This window comes from Herpailurus yagouaroundi, unplaced genomic scaffold (assembly GCF_014898765.1).
Source record: "Herpailurus yagouaroundi ecotype Mexico unplaced genomic scaffold, PumYag 196, whole genome shotgun sequence".
In the NCBI taxonomy this organism is placed as follows: Eukaryota; Metazoa; Chordata; class Mammalia; order Carnivora; family Felidae; genus Herpailurus; species Herpailurus yagouaroundi.
Genome location: NW_024412427.1, coordinates 10,053,932 through 10,076,018, shown reverse-complemented (window position 1 = coordinate 10,076,018; position 22,087 = coordinate 10,053,932). Strand labels below are relative to the sequence as shown.

The 22,087-nt window shown below is 40.5% G+C and overlaps 1 protein-coding gene across 7 annotated transcripts in view; it reads left to right on the top strand.

Moving 5' to 3' along the window:
- The window catches only part of PHF20 (PHD finger protein 20), a 176,044-nt gene that overhangs the window by 62,160 nt on the left and 91,797 nt on the right, over nt 1–22,087 (top strand). For 5 of the 7 annotated variants that reach the window (XM_040447178.1, XM_040447179.1, XM_040447181.1 and 2 more), the window contains exons 3-4: nt 17,866–18,037; nt 20,253–20,337. In XM_040447178.1, the coding sequence (XP_040303112.1) occupies nt 17,866–18,037; nt 20,253–20,337 (257 nt within the window). Of the gene's footprint in view, nt 1–17,865; nt 18,038–20,252; nt 20,338–22,087 lie in introns of those variants that run through there. The other 2 variants (XM_040447183.1, XM_040447182.1) reach the window with 2 other exon arrangements.

The window sequence follows — 22,087 nt, the reverse complement described above, 5'->3', positions numbered from 1 at the left end:
ATCCATTTTGAGTTTATTTTTGTGAATGGTGTGAGAAAGTGGTCTAGTTTCAACCTTCTGCATGTTGCTGTCCAGTTCTCCCAGCACCATTTGTTAAAGAGACTGTCTTTTTTCCATTGGATGTTCTTTCCTGCTTTGTCAAAGATGAGTTGGCCATACGTTTGTGGGTCTAGTTCTGGGGTTTCTATTCTATTCCATTGGTCTATGTGTCTGTTTTTGTGCCAATACCATGCTGTCTTGATGATGACAGCTTTGTAGTAGAGGCTAAAGTCTGGGATTGTGATGCCTCCTGCTTTGGTCTTCTTCTTCAAAATTACTTTGGCTATTCGGGGCCTTTTGTGGTTCCATATGAATTTTAGGATTGCTTGTTCTAGTTTCGAGAAGAATGCTGGTGCAATTTTGATTGGGATTGCATTGAATGTGTAGATAGCTTTGGGTAGTATTGACATTTTGACAATATTTATTCTTCCAATCCATGAGCAGGGAATGTCTTTCCATTTCTTTAAATCTTCTTCAATTACCTTCATAAGCTTTCTATAGTTTTCAGCATACAGATCCTTTACATCTTTGGTTAGATTTATTCCTAGGTATTTTATGCTTCTTGGTGCAATTGTGAATGGGATCAGTTTCCTTATTTGTCTTTCTGTTACTTCATTGTTAGTGTATAAGAATGCAACTGATTTCTATACATTGATTTTGTATCCTGCAACTTTGCTGAATTCATGTATCAGTTCTAGCACTTAACCTGTTTTTTAAAAAAATGTTTATTTATTGGGGTGCCTGGGTGGCTCAGTTTAAGTGTCTGACTTTGGCTCAGGTCAGGATCTCACAGTCTGTGGGTTTGAGCCACATGTCCGGCTCTGTGCTGACAGCTCAGAGCCTAGAGCCTGGTTCGGATTCTGTCTCCATCTCTCTCTGCCCCTCTGCCACTTGCGCGCGCGCGCTCTCTCTCTCTCTCTCTCTCTCTCTCTCTCTCTCTCTCAAAAATAAGTAAGAGAGAGAGAGGTAGAGGGGCAGAGAGAGGGAGAGAAAAAATCCCAAGCAGGCTCCACACTGTCAGCACAGAGCCGGACGCGGGGCTTGATCCCACAAACTGTGAGATTATGACCTGAGCCTAAATCAAGAGTTGGATACTCAACCTGCTGAGCTACCCAAGCGCCCCTAACTTGGTTGTGTTAGACAACTGTTTTATGTATCTTACCAGAAATCATTTGTAAATCATCTAAGCCAGTTTTTCTTAAATTCTAGGGTCCCAAAGAAATAATAGATTTAGGATTTTTATTATTTAGGGAGGGGAATTTGTAAAATAAAGATTTAGATTTTCCATGGAGGTTGTTACTTCTTAAAAAACTTTATCTCACCAAACAGGCTGTGGAGTACTGATAAGAATTCATCTTCTAATTTTGGACCTACCACTTTGGGACACACTTTCCAGATATCCATTTCCTACTCTGGATGGCATAATCCTGCCTGCCTCTTTACCTTGTGCAGATGAACTGACTTAAGATGTGAGAGGCTTCAGTCTCCTAGCAGTGCTGTTTGGTGGATAGGACAGAAACTACTAGTTCTGCCACCCTCCGCCTTTTTCCTATCATCTGTCAGGAGCACACCATCTGCCTTGAACAGTAGGCCTCGCCTTCTCTGTTCTACCCAGAACATGGTGAAAAACTCCTCTGTCTGTTGCTTTCCTAACTCTTTGGCACATTTCCACTGCTTTGTTTCCATTTAAGTTGATCATGGTCTCTTTCCATTTTTTTGTACAAAGGATTTTAAAATCTGAGTTTCATTGTGTCCTTAGCTCTTGTCTCACTTTTTTTTTTTTTTTTTTAAATTATATTTAAGCACTGGGGTGCTTGGGTGGCTCACTTGGTTAAGCATCTGACTCTTGATTTTGGCTCAGGTCATGATCTTACGGTTTGTGGGATCGAGCCCCACATCAGCACAGATCCCATTTGAAATTTTCTGTCTTCCTCTCTTCTCTGCCTCTCCCCTGCTCTCTTTCAAAATAAATAAATAAAAAAGATTATATTAGAATTATTTGCACTGATCAAGTCTGAGTTTCTGGTTCTTATCTCTTCACTACTTGTACCATCTTTTTTTTTTTTTTTGGTACATCCTTTTTTTAAATGTTTATTAATTTTGAGAGAGAGGCACATGCAGGGGAAGGGCAGAGAGAGAGGAGAGAGAGTGAATCCCAAGCAGGCTCCACACTGTCAGCAGAAAGCCCAATGGCAGGGTTTGAACTCTGGAACCATGAGATCATGACCTGAGCCGAAAGAGTCAGTTGCTTAACCAACCGAGCCACCCAGGCGTCCCATGGTAATTCTATTTTTAACTTTTTGAGGAACCTCCACACTGTTTTCCAGAGTGGCGGCACCAGTTTGCATTCCCACCAACAGTGCAAGAGGGTTCCCCTTTCTCCGCATCTTCGCCAACACCTGTTGTTTGTTGTGTTGTTAATTTTAGACGAGTTGTTTTAGTGGAGCACTGGGGACAAAATCCTGATGGGCATGAGTTCAAGAAAAATGGGAGAGAGAGCTGGTGTGGTGCACAAATGGAGGAATTGGCCATTTATAGGAGCAGATAGTTCATTTATTATAAGGGGAAGAGGAAGACTGGGTGTACAGATGGAAATGAAGGTTGACTTGTGGGATTGATGATGGGAGCATGTGTTTTTTCTTTTTCTTGTGTGTGTTTTCTGTTTTAAAATTGAGTTATAATTTATATACTGTACAGTTATATGAGTCTTGCCAAATTCACAGTCATGCATGCACCACCACAAAATGTAGAGTGCTTTTATTACCCCACAAAATTTCCTTGCATGCCTTTCTACTACTTCTGCCATTTCCAGCATCTGTTACCCACTGATCCTGTCCTTGTCCATGTAGTTTTACTTTCTCCAGAATGTCATATAAATGGAATTGGACAGTGTGTAGCCTTTTAAATTTGTGTTATCATATTCACTTATCATAATGCATTTGAAATTCATCCACACCTTTGCATGAATCAGTAATTTCTTCATTTTATTGCTGAGTAGAATTCCATTATATGGATGTACCACAATTTATCCATTTACCTGTTCAAAGATATGAATTGTTTCCAGGTTTTACTAAATAGGAATACACTTTTGCTTACAGATTTTGTGAGAACATAAGTTCTCATTGTCTTGGCCAAATACCAAGGAGTGTGATTGCTGGGTTATAGGTTAAATGTATGTTTAACTTGTTGAAAAACTGCCAAACTGTTTTCCAGTGTGGCTATTCCATGTTTGCATTTCCACTGGCAATGCGTGTGAGTCCCAGTTGCTCTATGTCTTTGCCAGCACTTGGTGGGATTCTTTTGTTTCCCTCCTTTTTTATTTTTCTAAATTGAGTTATAATTTATATGCCATAAATTTACTCTTTTAAACCATACAAATCAGTGGTTTGTAGTATATTCACAAAGTTGTACAATTGTTGCTACTCTAATTTCAGAATATTTTTGTCACCCCGAAAAGAAACCCTGTATGCATTAGCAGTCATTCCTTTTTCCCCTCAGCTTGCCCCAGCCCTAGGCAATTACTAATATACTTGCTGTCTCTATAGATTTGTCTATTCTGGGCATTTGCTCAGAAACTGAATCATACAGTGTTTTTCTTTGTGACTGGCTTCTTTCACTTAATATACTTTCTTTTTTTAAAATTAAATTTTTTTTTCAAGAATCATTTTTGTCGTAGAATATATCAACATTTTTTTAAAGTTTATTTGAGAGAGAGATAGGAGAGCAGATGGGGGTGGGGGCAGAGAGAGAGGGAGACTCTGAGGTCTGAGGTGTCAGTGCAGAGCCTTATGCAGGGCTTGAACTCACGAATTGTGAGATCATGACCTGAGCTGAAATTAAGAGTTGGATGGTTAACACACTGAGCCACCCAGGCGCCCCAATAAACATTCTTTTTGATGGGCGAGTAACAATATTCCATTATAGGGATATGCTATATTTTGTTTATCCATTTATCAGTTGATGAGTGTTTGTGTTGTTTTCACTATTTGGTTATTAGGAATAATGCTGCTATGAACATTTGTGTATGAGTTTGTATGTAGACATATATTTTCATATTTCTTGTGTATCTACCTAAGAATAGAATGGCTGGGTCATATGCTAATTATCCTGTTTAATCTTTTGAGGAATTGCCAAATTTTCCCCTACAGCAGTTGCGCTGTTTTACATTCCCCCCAGCAGTGGGATTCTTTTTTTGATTGATTTTATTTTTTAAATGAAATAAGGAAATCCTCAGCTGAGGTTGAAAATCAAAAGGAGGAGGGCTTGGGTTTGAGGAAAGAAGATATTAGGTATGAAATGTCATTTAGGAGAGTGAAGAGGGATTGGATATGAGAAATGTGGTAGGATTGCTGATGCCATCAAATGCCACTAAAGTCCCACTGGAGGTTGGTGGTCATGGAGTTTTTCAGTAAGCTTTTTATGTTATTTTATTTTTTTAAGACTTTATTTTTAAGCAGTCTCCATGCCTAACATGGAGCCCACACTCAACCCTGAGATCTAGAGTTGTATGCTCCACCGAGTCAGCCAGTCAGCGTCCCAGCTTTTTATTTTAGAATAGTTTTAGATTTACAGAAAAATTCCGAAGATAATACAGAGTGTTCCCATATATGACACACCCAGTATTCCCCACTCTTAACTTTGTACATTAATAATACAGAAATGTAAGGTACATTTGTTACAATTTATGAACCAATATTGGTATATTATTATTGACTAAAGTCCATACTTTATTCATACTTCCTTAGTTTTCCCCTAATGTCCTTTTTCTGTTCCAAGAACTCATCCTGGATACAACATTGCATTTAGTAGTCCTGTCTCCTTAGGCTGCTTTTGGCTGTGTCAGTTTCTAGATTTTACTTGTTTTTGATGACCTTTTATTTGTATCAGTGTGGACTCCTACTTCTTTTACACTTTGCGTTGTAATCCAATACTGCTTTATTTTGTTGCTCTTGTTGTATTGGGAGCTCTTTCAGTTGGCTCTTGTGTCCTTTTTTTGTTTTTTTTTTTAAGATTTTATTTTGAAGTAATCTCTGTACGTAATGTGGAGCTTGAACTTTACAACCCTGAGATCAAGAGTGGCATGCTCTATGGACTGAGCCATCCAGGTGCCCCTCTTGTATTCTTTTGACATACTCCAATGATCACTGTGTGTGTGTGTGTGTGTGTGTGTGTGTGTGTGTGTGTGTGTGTGTGTAACACTTCCTTATTTCTGTCACTACAAAATATTCTAGGCTCATCTTGTATATTTCCTGTCTCAATCCTAGAATCAGCTAAGACTTCTGGTACCTTTTATTGGAAAATGGTATTAGACACAGAGATTTGGGTGCTAGGTATGCTCATTGCTACTGAGGAATTGTTGGTTCTAGTCTCTGGATTATTATTATTCTTAGAGTAAGAGACAATATCTGTATTTTTTTATTTTTGAGAGAGAGAGCTCAAGTAGGGGAGAGGGGCGAGGGGGGAGAGAGAGAGAGAGAGAGAGAGAGAGAGAGAGAGAGAGAGAGAGAGAATGAGGATCTTAAGCAGGTTCCATGCTCAGTGTGGAACCCTGTATAGGGCTCGATCCCACAACCGTGAGATCAAGACTTGAGCTGAGATCGAGTTGGATGCTTAACTCACTGGGCCACCCAGATGCCCGCTCCCTTTTTTAAACAGTCAAGTTCAAACAGTTTTAAACAAGTTTTAAACAGCTCAACAAGCTAGAATGTCTAGAATCCCCTTGGAGTTTCCCTGGCTCTTTTCTTCACCCCATCATCTATTCCATCAGCTAATCCTGTCAGATTCACCTGCAGAATCTGTCCTGACTTTTACACTGGCTGCCACCTCCACCCTCCTGCTCTGGCCTCAAGCTTCCATCATGGATCTTCTAGACCTTGGCACTAGCCACCTAACAGGTCTCCTGCATCCTTCTGTACTGAGCTTCCTCCTGAGGCTCTTTTCCACTCAGCAGCCAGTGGTAGGCCCTGGATTTTTATTTTTTAATTTTTTTTCTTTCCCACTCCCTCCTTTTATTTTTACTTCTATTTTTTTCTTCCCTTCAACCCTGAATTTCTATTTATTTTTATTTTTTATTTTTTTTGAGAGAGAGAGCATGAGTGAGCTAGGCACAGAGAGAGAGGGAGAAACAGAGAGAATCCCACAAGGGGCAGAGAGAGAGGGAGAGGGAGAGAGAGAGAGATAGAGAGAGAGAATGAGAATCCTGAAGTGGGGCTTGAGCTCACCCAGTGTGGGGCTTGCAGTCACAAACTGTGAGACCATGACCTAAGCCAAAGTCGGATGCTTAACTGACTGAGCCATCCAAGTGCCCAACTCCTGAATTAAAAAAAAACAACACTTTGAAAAAAAAAAGCTTCTCAACGTTTATTTATTTTTGAGAGACAGAGCACAAGTGGGGGAGAGGCAGAGAGAGAGAGGGAAACACAGAATCTGAAGCAGGTTCCAGGCTCTGAGCTGTCAGCACAGCCTGATACGGGGCTTGAACCCACAAACAGTGAGATCATAACCTGTGCTGAAGTTGGACGCTTAACTGACTGAACCACCCAGGCGCCCCCAAAAAACTTTTGATACTAATTTTCATGGTCGTTTACAGTTGTAAGACTTTGATTGAATTAATAAAAGAGCAAAGATGCTACTCTTTTTAAAATTTTTAAAAATTTTATTTTTTTAAGTAATCTCTGTACCCAACATGGGGCTCAAACTCACAACCCCGAAATCAAGAGTTGCACACTCCAGAGGCACCTGGGTGGCTCAAGTCGGTTAAGTGTCTGACTCTAGATTTCAGCTCAGGATTGATCTCACAGTTTGTGCGTCCGAGCCCCATGGTTCATGGGTTCGAGCCCCACATCGGGCTCTGCACTGTCCGCATGGAGCCTACTTGGGATTCTCTCTCTCCCTCTCTCTCTGCCGCTCCCCTGTGTTCTCTTTGTCTCAAAATAAATAAATAAACATTAAAAAAAAAAAAAGAGTTGCACACTCAACTGACTGAGCCAACTAGGCACTCCATTTAAAAAAACTTTTTATTGAGGTATAATTTATATTAGAGTGCACAGATCTTAAGTGTGTAGCTTGATGAACTTTTATACATGGATACACGTGTATAACCACCACCCAGATCAAGATACAGATATGTTGGGCACCTTAGAAGACCCTTTTTCCCCACACTGAGTCATACTGCCTACTCCGCATCCAAGGAGACCACCTTTGGTGGTGTTGCATTTCAAATGAGACTCATTAGCATGTTGAGTAAGTTCTCTAGCCCTAATCAGCTGCCTGGGTGGAGAATGTGGAGAATCTGATTTACCTAGGGTTAGGGTTTATCCAGGCAGGTCTGATGGAGGGGGAGAAGGGGCCAGGGAGTTGGAAGGAAGTGACATCAAAGGATAGGATTTCCAGGATGAGAGTGAAGGTGAGAGCAGGCAGAAGGAACAATGTGAGCAAAAGTATTCAGGGCTCAAGAAATATGTGTTCTCAGAATCTGGCCAGGGAACACATCAGGAGTGCTCGGAGATTGGGCGAAGAAAGGAAAATGTTAAGCAAGAGAGAGAGACATAGATTCTTCTTGGGAACAGAAAAATAGTGATGTTTATTCAGTTACTAAATATTTACTGAGTGTCACTGTATCAGGCCCTTTGCCAGTGCTGATAGAGGGGAATAGGTTGCCTGGATGCAATGACTGTTCAACTGTTGCTGGTGAGGAATGATTCGGATGGAGAGGGCAGATGAATTCAAGACACTTCCGGAGTTAGAAGTGTCAGATGTTGATTAATGGAAGTGATGAAGAAGTAGGGAAAGAGTTAAGGCATCCAAAACAGTACAGTTTTTCTGCAGCTTAATAGTCAGCCTTTTGTTTTTCACTAAATACAACTTCCATTTCCATCCTCTCTCCAGCAAAGGCTGGGGATGGCTTAGAATGTTACTTTTGTGCATAGAACTCTTTTGCTTCTGGTGTTGTGCACGGAGCCAAGAATAAAGGCACACTCTGATTCTTGAAGTAAATGCGTGCTGTATATTTGCAGAAAGGGTGATTATTTATTTATTTTTAAATGCTTATTTATTTTTGGGAGAAAGTGCACATGCATGCCAGTGGGGGAGGGGCAGGGAGGGAGGGGGACAGAGCATATGAAGTGGGCTCTGTGCTGACAGTAGGGAGCCCTATGGGAGGCTTGAACTCACAAACCACGAGATCACGACCTGAGCCAAAGTTGGATGCTTAACTAACTGAGCCATCTAAAGCACCTCAGAAAGCTGTTTATATATATAGTAAGAATCTGGAAGCAGCCTGAATGCCCAACCCCTGCAGGAAAGTTTAGGCAAATTTTGAGCTAACCATCAGGTAGATTATTGGATGGCCAAGACAAAAGACATTTTTATAGACCTGTGTCACTGCAAGGATATTTACACGTGAAGTCAAATTAAGAGAAGTCCTCACTGACTTAGTCGGAAGATCTGGATACTGATCTTGGTTACACCTCTTCCTAGTCCCTCTTTTTTTTTTCCTTTTTTTAAAAGTTTACTTATTTTGAAAGAGAGGGAGAGAGTGAGCGAGCAGGGGAGGGGAAGAGAGAGGGAGAGACAGAATTCCAAGCAGGCTCTGCACTGTCAGCACAGACCAACTCGGGGCTTGAACTCACAAACTGTGACATCATGACCTGAGCTGAGATCAAGAGGGGGATGCTGGGGCGCCTGGGTGGCTCAGGTGGTTAAACATCTGACCTCAGCTCAGGTCATGATCTCTCAGTTTGTGAGTTGAAGCGTCATGTTGGGCTCTGTGCTGACAGCTCAAAGCCTGGAGCCTGCCTTGGATTCTGTGTTTCCCTCTCTCTCTGCCCCTCCCCCATTCATGCTCGCTCTCTCTCTCTCTCTCTCTCTCTCTCTCTCTCTCTCTCTCAAAGATAAATAAACATTTATTGGCTTAACCAACTAAGCCACCTAGGCGCCCCTCCTAGTCACTGTTTTGAGTCTTAATTTCCACATATGTAAAATGCGTGCAGTGATAATGACAACTGCTTAAGTGCTCATGAAACTGTGGTAAAGATCCAGTGAGATACCTTATGTAATAGCAGTTATAACCCCCACAGTAAGTGACACACATCTGTTATTAATAGCCATGTTAGTGAGTGCTGACCAGTTGGAGTGGGAACTCAGAGGGAAATTTTTATCCTTTCTGGTCCTCTCCCCTGTAATGTTTCTTCAGTTTGTATTTCTGGTGTGTGTGTGGGGGGACCAAATAGATTCCTGCCAAGCACTGTCTAGCTGCTCTAATTTAAGCATGTGCACAGTGTGTAGGGTTGGGCAGCTTAATTTCACTCATAGGACTGAGCAGCAGGCCTTCCGGGATTTGAAGTCATTTACTGTGGACAAACCAAATATTGTCTCCCTGTGTTAGATCTGCACTGTTCTCTGCCTTTCTGGACATGTACATGGCATTATTCTCTCTCATTTGGTGTGAGCTTCACTCTCCCAGAGTCCTCTCCTTACCTTGGTGGAGCTCTAGGGTAGGTTGACTTATCTGTTAGCTTAGAGCAGTGTTTCTCAAACTCAAAAATAGGACTGGTGCCTCTGACCTGTATACTATTTATGGATCCCACTTTTGGTAGCATTGGAGCAAAATGCTACTACATTAGCTCTGATAAAGATGGTCTAGATTATGGAAAAGCACAGCAAAACATTCTTCATGGAGACTTTGTGGACCACTAACTCTGTTCACCAGCACCCTGTGGTCTATGGGCTGCTATTGGGAAACAGTCACTTACGGCCCAGCTGCCCGTCCTTTCAAGAGCTATGGAATCCATATGGTTCCTGTGCAGCTCTCTGCATAGTTTTCTGTTTCCTTTGTCACTTTCAGTTTTCTGCACTACTTTGTCCTCTTTTGTGCTTCCATTCCTCTGTACCTATGCTGATTTACTCATACTATACCCAGAAATACTCGCTAGCCTCACTGCCTCCTTGATCACCTGGAAAATGCCTCTTCATCTTTCAGAATTGAAATCGAGTGTCTCCTCTTCACTAGCATTGTCTTGACCTGTCTCCTTCTTCCTTGGCCTCTTAATTTCCCTCTGGTCCTAGAACTGGTCTTTTGCTCCTCTGCACCATGCTTAACCTTAAGTAGTCTTCTGTTGTTGCACTTCATTATAATTACTTCGGCGTATAGACAGGTTTATTCCCCTGAGGATACTGTAGTGACTACGAAACAGATACTTTATGGTTTTCTGTAGTCTCTTAGGGAATTAGACCATGAACATAAGCAAGTAAATGGAGAAACACATGAAATAATTGTACATTGGGGTAAATGCTATGAAGGAAGCAAATGGGAAACTGACATAGACTGGAAGGAGATGGGAGCTACTTGAGATATGGTAGTTAGGGATTCCAATGCTGTAGGAATGTTAGGCTGTTGCCTAGGAAGAGTAGGCAGGGAGAAATGTTTCAAGTAAAAGGAGCACACTGGGTATGGGAAGGTATGTGGTATGTCTGAGGAAATGAAAGGCCCAGTGTGTTTTATAACATAGAGTCTGTCTTCCTCTGCCAGCTGCTATGATCACACATCTTCATATATTTGACACTGTATTTCCAAACCCTGGCATACTTCCTGGCCCAGAGTAGGTATTCAGAAAATGTCTGTTTAATTGATGAATTTCCGTCCCTCCCTCCCCTTTTTTTTGGTCAATTTTCCTTGTCCCTTTATATTTGTTTGGCTACACTGGTGTTCTGTGGCTTGGTTGACTTACTGAATAGTTATGTCCCTTGCCTAAAATAAGGTCACCATAGTAACCTAATTTACTATGAAACTTATGTTATCTGTCTTTTCTAAGTTGAATTCTAGAGAAGTATGAGTTTTCAGTATTTGTTTGGCTTTGGTAGAGAGCTGTTTTGTAACTAATTTTGTCATGGTGATCATAGCACTTGTGCATAAATCCCCTCCAATTTGACAGTTGTTATGCTGGGGTCTGTTTGTCTTTTTGACATTTGCAACATGGATATCATTGGTTTATTTTGATGATTCACCTTGCTTTGTGTATATATTCCTTTTTAAAAAAATGTTTATTAATTTTTGAGAGAGAGAGTCAGAAACAGAGAGAGACAGAGAGAGAGAGAGAGAGAGCAGGGGAAGGGAGACACAGAATCCAAAGCAGGCTCCAGGCGGAGCTGTCAACAGAGCCCCATGCAGGGCTCAAACCCACGGACTGGAAGATCATGACCTGTGCAGAAGTCGGATGTCCAACTGACTGAGTCACCCAGGTGCCCCTGTGTATATATTCCTATTGCTGTTTTGTGGCTCTAGGTATTCATGTCAAATCTTTTTAAAAAGTACATTTGGGGGCACCTGGCTGGCTCAGTTGGTGGAGCATGTGACTTTTGATCTTGGGGCTGTGAGTTCGAGCCCTGTGTTGAGTGTGGATTGTTTAAAAATAAAATATTTTTAAAAAGTACATTTGATGAACATTTATTGAATGCATAGGCATTGGGTGTAGATTACATAAAAATAAAATATCCTTACAAAAAAAGAAAAATAAAAAAAGGGTCCACTAAGGTGCTTTAGAAGAGGGGTAGGGGAGAGCATGTAGAAACTCAGTCTCCAGCTCAAGTATGCTATAAGAAATACTGTCTGGTTCTGGTTATAGGGTATAGGTATAGGTAGGCCAGATAATTCTAGGCTTATTACTACTTTACTCTTTTCCTTCCAGAGATCAAGAATATTCTTGGTCTCTTTGTAGGGAGGCAGAGGAGCCCACCACACCTCTTTTTGAGCCCTTGGCACTATAGAAGCCCTAATGCTTGGTCATCTATTTTGTATCTCCACAACCTAGCTGTTTGTCTCAGAATACAAATTTAGGAATGTACGTTGAATAATGGAATTGATAGGGCATAATTTCTGCCTTATAAAGTGCTTAGCATCTAGTGTTCGTATTTGCCATTTAAAAATCCTGTTTGTGGGGCGCCTGAGTGGCTCAGTCAGTTAAGCGTCCGACTTCGGCTCAGGTCATGGTCTCATGGTTTGTGAGTTTGAGCCCCACGTCGGGCTCTGGGCTGATAGCTCAGAGCCTGGAGCCCGCTTCAGATTCTGTGTCTGCCCCTCTGCTGCTTGCACTCTGTCTCTTGCATTGTCTCAAAAGTAAATAAACATTAAAAAAAAAAATTAAAAATCCTGTTTGTGACTTGAGTCTGAAATGTTTTTATTGAGTCTTCTGAGCCTTTTCTTTAAAGGAAAACTATTGAACAATTATATCCAATGATCATTTCAAACTCTCTTACTTAGGCAAAATTAACTCAAGAAGAGGTAGAAAGCACGACCGGATTAATAACCATAGAAGTGATGGAAAAGGTCGATAAAGAATTGTCTTGTGAAAAAGTCTCAGACTAGGCAGTTTCATAGAAAATGAAATCAAGCTTTCAAGTCCTTTCTTTGAGCTTAGCATAGCCTAATCCTGAAATTGGGCAGGAAGGACATAATACAAGGAAACTTGGACAAGTCCTACTTATAAAAGAGACACAAAACTTGTCAGTAAAATACTAGAACTCCCAATAGACACTTACTAAATGAATGGCACACACAACCAAATATGATTTATTTTATAGGGTAATGATAACTTAAACTTAGGAAATCTGTTATTTCATTTTATTCATAGAGTAAAAGAGGAAAGTTGTACAATCATCTTGACAAAGACTGAGAAGTCTCAAAATTTATTCTTTTTTTAAAAATTTATTTTTTAAATTTACATCCACGTTAGTGAGCATATAGTGCAACAGTGATTTCAGGAGTAGATTCCTTAATGCCCCTTACGCATTTAGCCCACCCCCTTCCCACAACCCCTCCAGTAACCTTCTGTTCTCCATATTTAAGAGTCTCTTATGTTTTGTCCCCCTCCCTGTTTTTATATTATTTTTGCTTCACTTCTCTTATGTTCATCTGTTTTGTATCTTAAAGTCCTCTTATGAGTGAAGTCATATGATATTTGTCTTCCTCTGACTAATTTCTCTTAGCGTAATACTCTAGTTTCATCAATGCAGTTGCAAATGGCAAGATTTCATTCTTTTTGATTGCCGAGTAATACTGCGTTTTGTGTGTGTGTGTGTGTGTGTGTGTGTGTGTGTGTGTGTGTACACATACATACATACCACATCTTCTTTATCCATTCATCCATTGATGGACATTTGGTCAAAATTTATTCTTGAATCCTTGGTAAGTAAGTATGAGGAAAACTTCACATTAAAGGCATTAATTAGAAAACTCTACAGACTTCACACTTAATGATGAAACATTGGAGATATTTTCATTAAAAGAGAAGGATGCCAATTTTCAACATCATCTTAGAAGCACTAATCAGTGTCATAATGCAAGAAAAATAAATGGTAGTATCAGTATTATACTGATATACAAATTATTATAATCATAATTTGGATAGGATATCGTAGTCTACCTGTGAAATGCAAGGCAATTAATTGATAATCCATTAGCGAGAGTTTGAGTAGGTTCAGAAATCAAAACAGAATAAGAAAGTATACAGTGAGAGTGCTGCTTCTACTTCTTCATCCTATACCTGCTCTGTTCTCTATAGGTAACCAGTTTATTAGTTTCTGTCCATCCTACCAGTGTTTCTTTATTTAAATACACAACGTAACACAGAAAGTATTATAAGATATGCACTATTCAGTAGCTTGCCTTTTTTTTTTTTTTAATTTGATTTTGAGAGCCAGAGAGTGCATGTACATTTGAGCAGGAGAGGGACAGATAGAGGGGAAGAGAGAGAATCCCAAGCAGGCTCTGTGCTGCCATCAGCATGCAGTGTGCCATCAGTATGCAGGCTCTGTGGGGCTAGATCCCATGAGCCATGAAATCACGACCTGGGCTGAAATCAAGAGTTGGAGGCTTAACCGATTGAGCCACCCAGGTCCCCCCTGTAGCTTGCCTTTTTTAAAGTTAATACGTCTTGGAAATCTTTCTGTATCAATTCATAGGGTATGTTTTCTCACTTTCTGTCTTTTGTTTTATAGCTGCATTATATTCTATTTTGTGGATGTGCCAAGCAGCATACATATAAATCCAATAACCACAAAGCTGTTGGTTGATAATCTGCCCATTAAATACTCAAAACTTTTAATTTAAAGGTATTTATTTTTATATGCACAAGTATTATGTAACTAAATCTTTGTAAAAATTCAAACTACAAGCAAAGTCTCTTGACCATTTCTAATACCTGTTCGACCCTCCCTAGAGCTAACTTTTGTTATCAGTTTAGTGTTCAATATCTGTTCCTTTCTGGCTAATATTTCCATTAGAAATGTGACTCCCAGCTGCAGTGTTACTTTGTAAACTAGAGTCTCATCAGTGACTGTTAGTTACATGTTGAAGCAGGAAATTCTTGCTCCTCTTTCCTGTCTATACATAGTCTGTTCACAACTTCTCTTTTGTTAACCTTGTCACATCTTCTCTAGCTCCCCCTGTGGTTATCCAGATATTTAGGTTGCACTAGTACAATTACTGTTTTGTAGGTAAAAAGTAGTTGATTATCAGTAATTTCATGTAGTTTCACTTAATAGTGTTAAAACTTAATTGGTTCATATGTCTGATTCTCCTCAAGGACAGGAGCCAGAACACTTACACGTCTTATAATCCCTTTCAAGACCTGGAATTGACTGGGCGGGTCAGAGTCACTTAATAAAGTTCTGTTGACTGATGAAGCTGAGCTGTTTCCAAGGCAACCAGCAATTTTGATCCACCAAGTCTTCTCTGTTCTTTGAAATGCAGTTGGGTTTCCCCATTCTCAGTGAGTGCCTCTCATCCTTGTCACACTTTAGAAAAGTAGGGGAAACTGCCTTCTCCTTAGGAAACCTTGTTGACCCCGTTGTTACTATTGATCCTCTTGGTGAGGTTTATGTAGTTTATGTACTGCAGACAGTAGGATGCCTGTGCCCTGTAAAGTTTTTTGAGCAAGGAAGGGCTTTAGAGTAGCCAAGGGCCTAGAAGACCTTCTTCAGGCTCCTGAGCATGTGCATTGGAGTTGCTAGCCTAGGAATTTGGAGTTAATCTGTGGATCTGGACTTACCAGACTTTTAGAAGGTACTGACCAAATTCAAAATAATTTGGGATTTGTCCTGAGGTTGCACTTTTTATTTTGCCAAATAAGGATATTTAAAATAAGTATCTAGTTATATACTCTTTATAGTTGGTACATGCTCATGGTACAACATTCAAAACATACAAAAAGATATATATTGAATAAAATAAGTCTCATACTTCCTCTCCAGTTCCTTAACTATCCAGTTCCCTTCCCAAGAGGCAAACCGGGTTGCTTGATCATCCTTCCAGAGATAGCCCACGCATTTAAAAACAGGTATGAATGTATTGGCTCTCTCTCCTCTCCCAAATAAATGGTAGTGCATTCAGTACACTTTGCACCTTTAGTTGTTGGGTTTTTTCCCCACTTTTCTTAGAGATCTCTTAAAATCAGTACATAGAAGGCTGACATACTCTTTTTAATGGCTACATAATATTAGTAAGAGACCAACAGTTACCACTGTTTTAATGTAAAAAGTATATTTACACACCAAAAATTTAGAAAGAATGTGATTTTAGTATAAAGAAAAGTTCTGCAAATTAAATAAATTTAGTTCTGTGAGAAATTAATTCCATGCATTGGTCCAAAGCCTTGTGTTTGAAAACTACTGCTAGAGATAGTAAACCATTAAAGCAAGAGCTTTTGAACAGGAGTGCGTTAGGCCAGCTTGTGTTATTTTAGGGAGGCTCGCTAGTCTCTGGTAGGCTGTACAGATGAGAGGGCAAAAGGAATGTGATTGAGATGTCCATGTCCTTCTCTCTGCTTTATGGAGAGGAATAGATTTAGGGAATGCTTTTGTTTTCTACAGTTGTATTACACAGTTCATCACATTGTATAGTTAGCTAGTCTGCTGTCAAGATATCTTCTGTTTGTAGTAGCTGTATGTCAGTTGTATCAGAGTAGGGAGACTAGGTTCAGGGCTGTTTATTCTGTTAACATTTTTGGGGGAATTGATGTATGTTTAGTACCATTCAGAATTTTATCAGTCCTGTGTGAAAAATACCCACATGAAGTGATGGGAGCCTGAACTTGGAGAGTGACTGAAATTGGAATGGGTAGCTGGAGTCTGGAGCTTTGGGACTGAAGAATTGACAGGACACTTGACCTTTGGGAAGACTAGGGAGAGCAGAATTCATTTGCTGAACATTTATTGAATGCCCAGTGTCTGCAACCTACTGTGATAGGTTAACGGCAAACAAACTGCCTTAGAGGTTACTGGTGTAGGATTGAAGAGGACATAGTATTCAGACAGAAGGAAGCAGGCCGGTTTATTTAGGTAGCACATGTTTGTTAGGGTAGCGGGGTACTAGGTGCTGGATATAAGGCAGGCAGGTAGAATCTAAATTTTCTCAATCTAGAATAGCAATCTGATTAATACAAGTGTATTTAAGGAACAATATTATTTATTTTTAACCATTTATTTTTGGAATGAGCAGTATAATAATATGGTTGAAAAATAAAAAAAAATATTAAAAGGCATGCTACAAAAATTCTCTCTCCCACTTTTGTCCCTCCCCTCCCCCAATACTCAGTTCCCCTGTATTCCTCAGTATTAGGTTTCAGTGCTGGAAACAAAACCACTTTGGGTACTTTAACCACAAAAGGATTTAACACAAGAAATTGGGTACTTAGAAAATTGTTGGAAGGGTTCGAGGAGTGGGACTCAAGGTTGCTGCCCTTAAGTATCAATTTGAAGGACCCACCCCGGAGCTGTGTTCTGGAGGTCAGGAAGTTACTGCTGCCACTGGCCCACTGCCACCACCACCCTCAACACTGCTGCTTGATACTTAAGAAGCTGGTAACTAGACATTAGATCCTTGCTTATGCAGACCAGTACATCAGTATCACCAGATTGTTTAAAGCTCTTAGGCCCTAACTTCATCTGCTGAATCAAAATCTACATTTCAACAGGATCCTCTGATGATTTGCATTCCATGAAAGTTTGAGAGGTCCTTCACTGGAGCCCTGGGGTTTGGCCACTACAGTTGCCTCTAAACCCATGGGTCTCCATGACCTTGACTGCCAATTGTTGGGGAGTCAGGGAAATGCAGTTGGTTTTTCCAACTCTCAGTCTAGAAGAAATGGAGATTGAAAGAGCCCATCTTTTGAAGTGACCGTACTTCTTTATGTAACCATTGTTAGTTTCTTATGTAAGATATTTTATGCATAGTTAAACATATAAGAATATACTTTTTCATCTTAAAGAAAATAAACAGTTGTTTACTATACACAATGTCCTGCACCTTGTTCTTTTCATTTAAAATAGTTCATCTTGAGAGAGCTTTCCATATCATAACAGAATTTTTTTTTTTTAACAGCTGCATGGTATGCTACTATATGGATTACAAAATTCTTAAATTGAAGCTATCTGATACAATCTGGGTTGCATGGTCATTCTAATTTATTGGCATATGTAAAGTGTAATCAAGTTAAATGTTTGCTTCCTGCCTCCTTTGTGTTTTGGTCTTGTGTGTATGTCATCTTGTTTAACTTGCCTTATAACCCACTGTGCTGGGTATCCTTCTTCCACTCTACATGACAGAACTCAGGTCTGAAAGGTCAGGTTAATAGTTCATAAACTAAGGAATATCCAGATTGGGATTTGAACCCCAAGTCTGTTAGCCTCCATAATTTGTGATTTAACACAATTGCACGAGCCTTTACATGGTAGGCTTTGGTAATCTAGTCCTTTGGGAAGAGGTTTGGAAGAGTACTGTTTTGGATATTTTGGGTGGGTATTAAAGGCATTTAACTTTTTTTTCTGACTCAGGTATCCAGCTCACATAGAAGACATTGACTACGAAGAAGGGAAAGTACTCATCCATTTCAAGCGTTGGAACCATCGTTATGATGAGTGGTTCTGCTGGGACAGTCCTTATTTACGCCCTTTAGAGAAAATACAGCTGAGGAAAGAGGGCTTACATGAAGAAGAAGGATCTTCTGTGAGTATCAGATCTGTAATGAGCTGGGTCAGCCATTGGGTATTTTATGTTCCAGCCTTTGATGTTCAGTGTGAAAGTCAGTAGCAGCTGGGGACCAATCCTTATTTAGGTCTGTAGTTACAACTCTGAGATCTCCATGGCACCTGGGGTTCTTGAAGAATCCTAGTTGTCAATTGTCTCCATGATGTGATTGATGTGACAGGTCATTGAGAGAAACATTGAGGATGCATGGGGACCTTATCTCTTTCTTTTACACCACTGTATCCCTTTAGATTGATTATTTATTTATTTATAAATATCTCTAAATTTTTTTAAAATGTTTATTTATTTTTGAGAGAGAGAGAGAGAGAGAGGGAGACACAGAATCCAAAGCAGGCTCCAGGCTCTGAGCTGTCAGCACAGAGCCCAATGCGCGGCTTGACCTCATGGACTGTGAGATCATGACCTGAGCTAAAGTTGGATGCTTAACTGACTGAGTCACCCAGGTGCCCTTATAAATATCTTTTATGTTTTATTTATTTTTTAAAATTATTATTATATTTTAATGTTTATTCATTTTTGAGAGAGAGAGAGAGAGACAGAGCGTGCGTGCACCCCCCCCACACATGTGCAAGTGGGGGAGGGGCAGAGAGAGAGGGAGACACAGAATCTGAAGCAGGCTCCAGGTTCTGAGCTGTCAGCACAGAGCTCGACACAGGGCTCCAACCCATGAACTGCGAGATTATGACTTCAGTTGAAGTTGGACGCTTAACCGACTGAGCCACCCAGGTGCCCCATAAATATCCTTTTTTAAATGTTTGTTTATTTCTAAGAGAGGTGTGAGCAGGAGAGAGGCAGAGAGGAAAGGAGAGAATCCCAAGCGGCTCCGTGCTATCAGTGCGGAGCCCAGTGGGGGGCTCAGTCTCATGAAATGGAGATCGTAACCTGAGCTGAAATCAAGAGTCAGACGCTTAGCCAACTGAGCCACCCAGGCGCCCCCCCCCATTTTAGATCATTTATTAAACTGGTTTGTTGTATGACCATTTATTAAGCAATCATTCCCTGTGAAGCCTCATTTCAAGGTCTTTTAAAGGTCTTAAACACTTGGAATTGGACTATATTCCTTTTTCCTATTATCACTATACCTGGAGCTTTTACTGATTTCAGAATGAAGGATGAAGTATTAGTTTTGAGGTTTTATTTTATTTTATTTAATTTTTAATTTTTTTTTTTCAACGTTTATTTATTTTTGGGACAGAGAGAGACAGAGCATGAACGGGGGAGGGGCAGAGAGAGAGGGAGACACAGAATCGGAAACAGGCTCCAGGCTCTGAGCCATCCGCCCAGAGCCTGACGCGGGGCTCGAACTCACGGACCGCGAGATCGTGACCTGGCTGAAGTCGGACGCCTAACCGACTGCGCCACCCAGACGCCCCGAGGTTTTAATTTTTTAAATATTTATAAGAATTTTTTAAAGATTTTATTTTAGTTTTTTAAGTAATCCCTCTACCCAATATGGGGCTTGAACTCACAACCCTGAGATCAGGAGTCACATGTTCCACCGACTAAGCCAGCCAGGCGCCCCAAGTTTTGAGTTTTTTAAACAAGCATTGAGACATCTGTAGAACTCATGCTGCCTTTGGATCTGCCTCAGCCCTGGATTCTGTTTTTCATTTTAGCCCTGGCCAGGAAACTTGAACTCTTGTTTTCTGTGTGTGTTGTTCTACCACTCCTCTCCCTTCCTCCCTGCCCCTGCCATTTATTGTTTTATGTTGTTCAGTTTGATTGCTCGATATTCATTCTATAAACTGTATTAATGCAAACTGTTTGCTGGAAAAACAGTATGAAATATTAAAGTTGAATGGGTGCTTCCTTTGGCAAAAGATCCTTTAAAAGTGTGGTTGGCATGAATGCTGCTTCCCTAAAGATGAGGTAGCTTCCCTCCTTCTAACTTGTATACTGGGTGTGTTTTTAGTGGTCCTGGGCTCAGGGACAGAGCAGGGACTATCATCAGTGCTGTGCTATGCTTGCCCAGACCTCCTAGGATAGGAAAAGTCTTGTGTCTAGCCCTTTTGTTTTGACTCCCAGTGCCTCTGTCTCAGTAGCCATCTCCCCTTCCCACTATTGTCAATCCAGCTTCTCTTATGAAATCTGGTACTGTGTGTGTCCTATGAAATTGGATTGGTAACAGGTTTTTTTTTTTTTTTTTTTTTTTTTCTTTTTTAATGTTTTGTAGGAATTTCAAATAAACGAGCAGGTCCTTGCTTGCTGGTCTGATTGTCGTTTTTACCCAGCCAAAGTCACTGCTGTTAACAAGGATGGTAAGGCATTTGAGTTGTAATTATTTTTACTCATGAAGTAGGGGGGAGTTTGTAATATTAGAGTCTGATAGTATATTTTGAGTATGTATTTATTGCCTAGGAATCCTTTCTCTTCAAGTTAACCACTATGTCAGGAATTAGGAAGAAATTATAAATGGAGACAAATCGGGGTTAAAAAGAGGAATTTGATTCTTTGCCTCCTAAATTCTAGTAATTGTTTTCTAAAACAGTTATGGTTCTAAAAAAACAGTAAAATAATTATGGGTCATCCGTCCCTCTGCTGGTAAGTGTGCAGGTTCTTGTCCAGGAGTTCCTAAGAGATGAAAAATAAGCTTTAATATGCCTTTTACTTATTTGTAAATAGCCTAGAAATGAAGTGAACATTAATAAACATTTCTTAAAAATATGCTTTGTGAGGGGCACCTGGCTGGCTCAGTCAGTAGAGCATGCGACTCTTCAACTCAGTCATGAGTTCAAGCCCCACATTGGGCATGGAGCCTACTTAAAAAAAATGCTTTGTGGATGCAAGGTGATTGAAGGTGGTCTGTAGTATCAAAGTTGCTAGTTGAAACTGGGGCCCTGGGATTTAGAGCACCGAATTGGGATGCCTTTGCCAAGTTTATAACCCGTGAGGAGTCAAGACTGGGAACATGACCCAGAGAGGCTGTTTTTGCTAGTACAAAGGCAGGAGGATGGTTAAGAAAATAATATGTATGGTCAGCATCCTGACACTGAGAGAACAGACTCTGGATCTGAGTGATACATTTTTTTTGTAGTATTTTCTATCAGGTTGTTTGTGGTATGTCCATGACCTCTTAGTACCGCTGTTTGTGGTGGCTATATGGCCAGATTCACTTTTTATTCAGTGAAGTTTTTCAGGTATTCATTCAGCACTCTTGTTAAATGCTGGACCTGGGGCTGATCAAGTTTTGTTTGAGAATGGGTTGAAATGGTAAAAAAACGAACATATATTTGCATGTAGCAGAAATTTCTGTTTCTCTTTTGCTCTATTCACTCCCCCCCCCCCCCCCCCCGTCCCCCAGCTGTTAGGCCAGTGTGGGTTAATTCTGCTACCAGATGTAGGTTATCCTGAAAGCACAGTCCTCTTGCCTCAGGCTTCCAAAACAAGGTTGTATCTTTTAAGATGTCTGAGCAGTTACTGACTACTCAAGTTCATGGTTGATTCAGCCTTTTTGAATAGTCCTTGTTTCCCTAAATTTCTTTCTTTCTTTCTTTTTTTAATGTTTGTTTATTTTTGGGAGAGGGAGAGAGAGGGAGAGAGAGGGAGAGAGAGAGAGAGCACAGGCAGGGGAGGAGCAGAGAGAGAGAGGGAGACAGAATCTGAAGCAGGCTGCAGATGGCGAGGTCATGACCTGAGCCCAAAGTCTGATGCTTAACCAACTGAGCCACCCAGGCACCCGTTCCCTAAATTTCTTTTTTTTCTATAATTTATTCATTAAAAAAAAATTTTTTTTTATTTAAAAAAAAGAATTTTTGGGGCGCCTGGGTGGCTCAGTCGGTTGAGCGGCCGACTTCGGCACAGGTCACGATCTCGCGGTCCGGGAGTTCGAGCCCCGCGTCGGGCTCTGTGCTGACGGCTCAGAGCCTGGAGCCTGTTTCCGATTCTGTGTCTCCCTCTCTCTCTGCCCCTCCCCCGTTCATGCTCTGTCTCTCTCTGTCCCCAAAAAAATAAACGTTAAAAAAAAAATAAATAAACGTTAAAAAAAAAATTTTTTTTAATTTTTTTTTT